The sequence below is a fragment of the Otolemur garnettii genome, unplaced genomic scaffold, assembly GCF_000181295.1.
Source record: "Otolemur garnettii isolate 467f Iridium unplaced genomic scaffold, OtoGar3 scaffold00064, whole genome shotgun sequence".
NCBI lineage: Eukaryota > Metazoa > Chordata > Mammalia > Primates > Galagidae > Otolemur > Otolemur garnettii.
Genome location: NW_003852459.1, coordinates 711,916 through 719,290, shown reverse-complemented (window position 1 = coordinate 719,290; position 7,375 = coordinate 711,916). Strand labels below are relative to the sequence as shown.

The 7,375-nt window shown below is 35.1% G+C and overlaps 1 protein-coding gene across 1 annotated transcript in view; it reads left to right on the top strand.

Moving 5' to 3' along the window:
* Positions 1 to 7,375, top strand: part of LOC100949794 (low-density lipoprotein receptor-related protein 1B-like) — a gene marked incomplete at its 3' end in the record, with an annotated part of 1,553,965 nt that overhangs the window by 884,884 nt on the left and 661,706 nt on the right. Inside the window, exon 6 of the mRNA XM_003793025.1 lies at positions 2,195 to 2,452. Within this exon, the coding sequence (XP_003793073.1) occupies positions 2,195 to 2,452 (258 nt within the window). The remainder of the gene's footprint in view (positions 1 to 2,194; positions 2,453 to 7,375) is intronic.

The window sequence follows — 7,375 nt, the reverse complement described above, 5'->3', positions numbered from 1 at the left end:
GTTATGAAATTCTTGGAGTAGTCAGCTATTCTCTGGATTCCCTTTATAGGTTAAAAAAAAAACCAAATTATTGCATTATATTACACAGAATGTTTCTAAAGGACATTCTCTATGTAAGAGACCCATTTGTCCTCTTCACTTGTTAAGAAAATTTGTACTGAGTGACCAATGAGTTCCAGGCTTGTTTCTAGATGCTAGAAATACACTAGCAGGAATAGATAATCAGAAAAATAAATAAAATACATGTTATATATGGAGGTGGTACGTGGGAAATCAATCTGTGAAGGTGTATAGAGAATGTAGAGGCTGCAATTTTTAGAAAATAAAGTGGTTAGAGAAGTCCTCACTAGAAAGAAGACATCTGAATAATGCCCCAGTGGAGGAAAGAAAGTCAGTAATGGAGGAATAATCATGCCAAGAAGGGGGTGAGGTCTCTAGGTGGCCCCTGGACTGACTCATTCGAGGACCAGCAAGAAGTGCAGCCTGCGTGGAATGAGATGAAAAAGAGTGAGGGTAGTAAGAAGGAAAAAGAAATAATGTTAAAGAGGTAATGAGCAGACAGATCAGACAGAGTTTTATAGATAACTGTAAAAGTTTTAAATTTGTTGTTGTTGTTATTGTTGTTGTTGTTGTTGTTGGAGAGACAGAGTCTCATTTTGTCGCCTTCAGTAGAGTGCTTGGCATCACGGCTCATAGAAACCTCAATCTCCTGGGCTTCAGGCAATTCTCTTGTCTCAGCCTCTCAAGTAGCTGGTACTACAGGTGCCTGCCACAGTGCTCAGCTATTTTTTGTTGTTTTTGTTGCAGTGCAGCTAGGGCCAGTTTGAACCCACCACCTTTGGCATATGGGGCCAGCACCCTACCCACTCAGCCACAGGTGCTACCCAAAAGCTTTAACTTTTGCTCTGATTGGAATGGGAGTCATTTGGGGGATTGAATAAAAACTAGTGAGAAGGCTTTTGGAATAATTTAGATGGAAAATGGTAGCTTAGAACAGGATAGTAGCAGTAGTTACTGAGAAGTGGTGGGATTTTTTGATTTGTTTGACATACTCCTCAAAGGGATTTATTGATCCATTGCATATGGGTCATGAAAAAAAAAAAGAACAGTTAGAGATTTCCATTTGTGTCTTATCCCCTAATTCGCAGAAAAGTTCCTCTGAATATGCTTGTACAGCTAAACTCTCTCTCAACATTGATTTAGATGTAGGATTTTTACTGTTATTTTTAACTTTTCTACTGAAAGTCTGGACAGTTCATCAAAAAATTATGAGTTTTAACGCCAGTAAAGCAGCATTGTTCAAAAAATTGATACTGAACAACTTCCTTTTACATCTGGAAACTTATTTTCCTGACTGCAGGGAAGGGTTGTGAAAGGAAGTGGTTCAGTAATCATAATCTAGTTGCTAAGAAAATACATGATTGTTCAGCTACTGGAGTCAGGCAAGAAGCCAGTGAGGCCAAAGCCACAGGTGCACTCTTTGTATGAGCCCCTGAAGTTTGCATGTTCTGCTCCAGAGAATCCATTTGTGACCTTGTGTGTTCAACTCAAAAAAGCATCCTCTTACAAGGGAAGCCTGAAAAACCAAATGGAGATGTCAGTCCAGATCCATCATCTTTGCTCGAAAATCAACTCACAGCTCGTCCTTTACTTACTAGCAATGAAAGTAAATGGCATTGACCTCACATTTAGATAATACATCATGACTAAGGAAATAAAGAATACAAATGCAGAATATGTTTTCTACAGAGAAATGAGCTTAGCTAGTCAGTGAAAGACATATGTGGTTTATTTATTTTTATTTTTTTTTTAAGACAGAGTCTCGGTATGTTGCCCTTGGTAGAGTGCCCATCACAACAACCTGAAATTATTGGGCTCGAGTGATTCTCTTGCCTCAGCCTCCCAAGTAGCTGAGACTACAGGCATCCACCTCAATGTCTGGCTATTTTTTGTTAAAGTTGTCATTGTTGTTTAGCTGGCCTGGGCTGGGTTCGAACCTGCCAGCCTCCATGTAAGTGGCTGGTGTGGTAACCATTGTGCTACCAGCACCGAGCCAATATTAAAATATTCTTATAAGCAATTTTTAATGACTATTAAAAATATAAAGATAACTTTTAATTTAATGAATAATGCAAAACTGTAAAAAAAGCAAATCTCTAATTAAACTTATTTCTCTCTTTCTTTTTTATTCCAGAGCCTACAGACAGGCCACCTCTGCTATTAATTGCAAATTTTGAAACAATTGAGATGTTTTATCTTAATGGAAGTAAAATGGTAACAGTGAACTCAGTCAATGGAAATGAAATTCATACTCTGGATTTTATTTATAATGAAGATATGATTTGTTGGATTGAATCAAGAGAATCTTCAAATCAACTCAAATGTATTCAGATAACAAAAGCAGGAAGATTAACAGATGAATGGACAATAAATATTCTTCAATCCTTCCACAGTGAGTGTTTGCCTTCAATATTATGTGTCACCCTTTAGGAATTACACTTACAGATGAGTAGGCTGGATTCTCAGATTTCTAACATAGCTTATGGCAGTTGGAAGGCTCTATATGCAAATTTGAATGCATTTAATTGTATTCAGTGTACGTTTTGCATATGCAAACACATACACATACAGTTTCTCTATTTATGTAAGTAGTGAATTGTACAGTTAGTTGTAAGTCTTTATTTAATGCTTATTACAGTGTCACCTCCCTGGGAGTTGTGAAGTATCACTTAGTGGTAGCTCACAATGTGATAGCAAAGGTGAGATCTGTTTAAAAAAACAAAAAGCAGAATTGATAATTATAATTTCTTCACTTTTGGGTTTTTTTAAAATTCCTTTGAAACTTCTAGGTTTATGCTAATTGGTAGTAATTACTTGTGTTTGTTGACTTTTTTCAAGCAAATGAACATTTTGATACATCCTTCTCCAACAAAATAACTTGCGATTTATGCCTCACTTTGATTTCTCATGTCAGAAATCTGACGAACTAAAAACCGTCCTCTTTTTGTGTATTCGTGAACTGAAATCCTCCTGTTACAAGTACACATGCGGACACACATACATTTATTCTCTCCTTTCCCTATGCTTCCACATAGGAGTATAAAAATCTAACTGTGACTACCTGGAAAAACTATATCCTTGAGAATTTCAACATGTGCCCATTTAACTTATGACTTACAGAAAAGCAATTTTGTTTTTTACAAATGCTACTACCATCAAAGTCTATGGATAAATGAAGAAAAATGTGAACAATCAAATTAAGGACAAAAGAGGAGAGAGAAAATTTAATTTTCAAATGTAGATACTTAGTGATTTGATTTAATAATTGTATTTTATTAATTTTTTGATACACAATAAAATGGACTGGTTACTGATCCTTATTAAACATATAGAAATAGTACTATGTAAGAGTTGATAATTGTGATTAGATTGTAATAGAGTAATGGCAAAGATTGTAAAGCTGAAATATATATATAGGTATGATTTTGTATACTTAATTGAAATGTTTAACAAATAGAGTCTAATATTTTGAAGATCCTCTAGAAAGAATTGGGAAAGTTGTTTATTGTGACAATGAACCAAAATCTGAGAGAGCAGTAAATATTTTAACAGTTCTATGAAGAAATAGTCTTTTATAATAAATAGGAAATAACAAGTAGTAGCTGTAAAAGGATCACTTCCCCGTGATAGGAATATTTCAGACATTGGCTCAGCCAGAAGTCGAACTGTTTGAACATGAGGCCGGGTTCCTTATAATGATTACTTCATCTAATCCAAATGTATTTGTCCCCAGCAAATGAATACTGGGCAGTCAAATAGCTAAAATGCTCACTTAGTTGTCAGGAAAAATTATTTCCAAGTTTACTTAAGCAACATTTCCTCTACATTTGATATGCCTTAATGCTAGTAGTAATCTCTTCTTTAACATATATCTTAAAAAGAACTATTTTTAAACAAATTCCTGGCAGGTTAAGCAATTGCATATCAGAATATTTATAGAAAATGATCCATAACTTAGATAACATTTGATTTACAAAGCAATTCTTGACTAATCTAAAAATAGACTGATGTTTGTTAGATAATTTGCTGAAACACTGAATAGATTATTCATTTTGAACTATCAAAAATAAATGCACTGAAAATATTTTAATTAGAGTAAATAAATTTTGATGAAGTCAGGCTAAGCCATGCAATTACATAGTCACTTTAGAGAGAAGTGATTACATGTGTGGCAGTCACTTACTGATGGGATGGGACAGGGGTATGGGCAGGGCTGGGCTCCTCTGCCAGGGCCTGTAAGCCATGCCTTTTATCAACCTGTCACAGAAGAGCTGCCATTAACTATGAGAGGCTCTGCATTGACCATAACAATCTGTGAGTTGATAATGAAGTCTGAATATTCCTTAAATACAGACAATCTGTCACACCATATAAGTGAAAATAATGAGCTAATAGAGGTCTACCTGAATCCCTGTCACTATCCAGTTTCCAGAAATATGTCTTCGGTTTCCCCCTTCTCTCTAGCCATTATTTTTTAGGTGCTTGTCTCTGTACTTATCTGAAGAAACCATTCTTTTTTGAAAAAAAAAATATAAAAATCTTATTTTTCAAAGGATCACTAGGAGAAGAAAACCAACCATTATAGGCCAAACTGACTTTCCTTGAAAACTTACACAATAATATTGTGGCAAATATTTTATTGTGATATATTTAAAATTTTTTGCAGGCTCCCTTTCATTGGATACCTACTGTTATCTCTGTAGAAGAAGCAAAAGAGAAAAGCCCTTTGGGTTTTATAACAGGGAAAATTCTAATTCAAAGCTCAGAAGTACTAGGCAAAGCAGAATGGGGTAAAAGAAGGTAGAAATGGGATAGTTAAGTCTGTTGCTCTTTCTTCTATGTTAGAAAGCAAATCTACTCCACATGACACTACCTAATATCTAAATTTCATTGACTATGCTAAGTGGCTATTTATAACAGAGCAGGATTATTCCCTTTTTATTCTTGGGGAAAATTAAGACTCTGAGAAGGTAAGTACCAGAGACGAGTCCGGGCTACAGGTTTGGGTCAGATTTCATAGTTTTTTTAAAATATCACATTCCCCCTGGATCTCAAGTTTTGGGAGCACTTTTCATTCTACCAAAGCAAAATGATTAGATACACAAATATTAGTGACAGTGGTTCACAGGGACAAAGTCCTTCACTGGGAGAACATATAAAAGTCTTGAAAAGGAGGCAGAAAAGGTTGTGGGAACCTGGGTCATTTGAAAAGGCCCACTGAATGATTCGGATATGGTCCCCTTAGAATTCCATCTTTGATATTTTGAATCAATCCTAAGCAATATTTTGAGAGAATGAAAGTGAGTGATAATATGCTTAACAACTTAAACAAGGAACATTGAGGACAATGCTGGAGATTATATTTCTTATTGAATTTTACTCTCATTTGTTTATTAAGTCATAAATACCTAAATCATTTATACATTAATACATTTATGGGGTACAGGTGCTGATTTTATATACAAAGTGGAATGCTTCCATCAAACTGGTTAAGATAGCCTTTACCTCACTCACTTATTATTGTGTTACACTTAATAGATTTGACATGTACCCTTGCAATATGCACCAAAGGTGTGGTCCCAGATGCCGATTTTTAGCATTTTAGCCAGAAAGTTAAAGACCTTGGAGATAATTTTGGCATTAAGTCTTTTATAAGCAAAATCAGTTTTCTAATAAAGTATTCACACAAAGCACATTTGTAGCAGCTAATTATTTCCTCAAATTTTACTTGGAGAGCACTGTGGTAGGGACACAGAGACCCAAAATAACGAAAATTATGGGATTGATAAAAGTGGTGATCTCCATCTGTTTCCTCAGGACAAAGTTCATGGAAATGATTGAGACAGATAAGAATATTTTTTGAGTTAGTCCTTTATTAACAGCCGTCATCTCCCAGCTGGATGGTAGCTAGTTCATTCTGTTTCTATGTGTGATTTCTTTGATACTCTGAAAAATTTAAGTATCACATTTAATATTCTAAGATGAACTTAACCAGCTTCTCTTGATCCATTCATGGGCTCAGCTCCAGTCCAGGAGAGTATACCTGGCAAAAAAAAAATAAATAAATAAAAGCATTGATAGTCTTTGTGGATGTAGCTTCTGAGTTAACCTGCTTCACTGACTTCTATCTTCTTCTTTCTTTGCTTGTTTGAATGGAAACCTTAGATCATGTGGCATTTGAACTTCTGCTTAATTACATCTTTGATTGGGTGATATTTGAATTTCACTTCTATCTTCTTTCTACCTGACTTTTTTTTCTCCCCAGGAGTTAGCAGCTCTCTAATAATCACATACTACTAAGAAATGCCATTTACTGAATGTTTATTTTGTTCATTAGGAATATTTACCTCGTTACTATCACACATAATTATATGATGTGGATACTATTTATAATTGTCAGTTATGGATGAAAAATAAGCTTTAAAAAGTGAAATAACTTATGTAAGTCAATGAGAAGCCCATATCTCTTGACCTTTCTTGCTTCTCAACCTCCTTATTAGGCTAATTACTGCTTCACCAACACCCTCCTTTGAGGTGTGTCTGGACAAGAAAGGCCAGATTGTGTCCCTGTTATAAATGTAATCACAGTTTGGGACAAAAAGAAAATCCACCTAGAGCAATAAAAATGCCAGTCACAGATACTGGCCACTTACATCGAACCTGACTTTGAAGATGGTTATAGAACTTTGTAGCAACATCCTAAGATTCTTCTGTGGCAGAAAATGAGGTAGAGGTCACCATAGAGACTTGGCATACCTTTCTTTAGAGAGCATGTGCTTAAATATTGAATTTTTAGCAGTTTTATTTTACAAATTGCCTTTCTTTATCTAATTGGTGAAAGTCATCTCACATTTTTAATTTGTCTTTTTATGATTGTTAGTGCACTTGTTCATGCCAATGTAGATTTGTATGTCAACTTCTGTCCTTACAACTCTGATAGTATGATCATGATATTTCATTACTTAAAATCAGAATCTTTTAGTACCTTCCCATTTCTCTTAGGATAAAATGAAACTTCATCATTTGGCTTCATTGCAGGTAGTGACCTACCTTGCCTCTGACCTCCGACCCACATTTCCTATTCTACCTGAAAAGTAATCCTTACACTTTTTAAATGCCCTTTGTTCTCTCATTTCCGTGTGTGTTCACAAGGACTGCCTCTTCACTGTAGAAGATATGTTCTCATTGCTTATAAACAAGCGTCTTTCACTCATTCTTTAATTTATCATGTCCTTTCCAAAAATTTTCCAGTTGAGTTTAGTAGCCCTTCCTGTGTGAAGTGACGTCATCACAGCATACTTCATTATATTTTAGA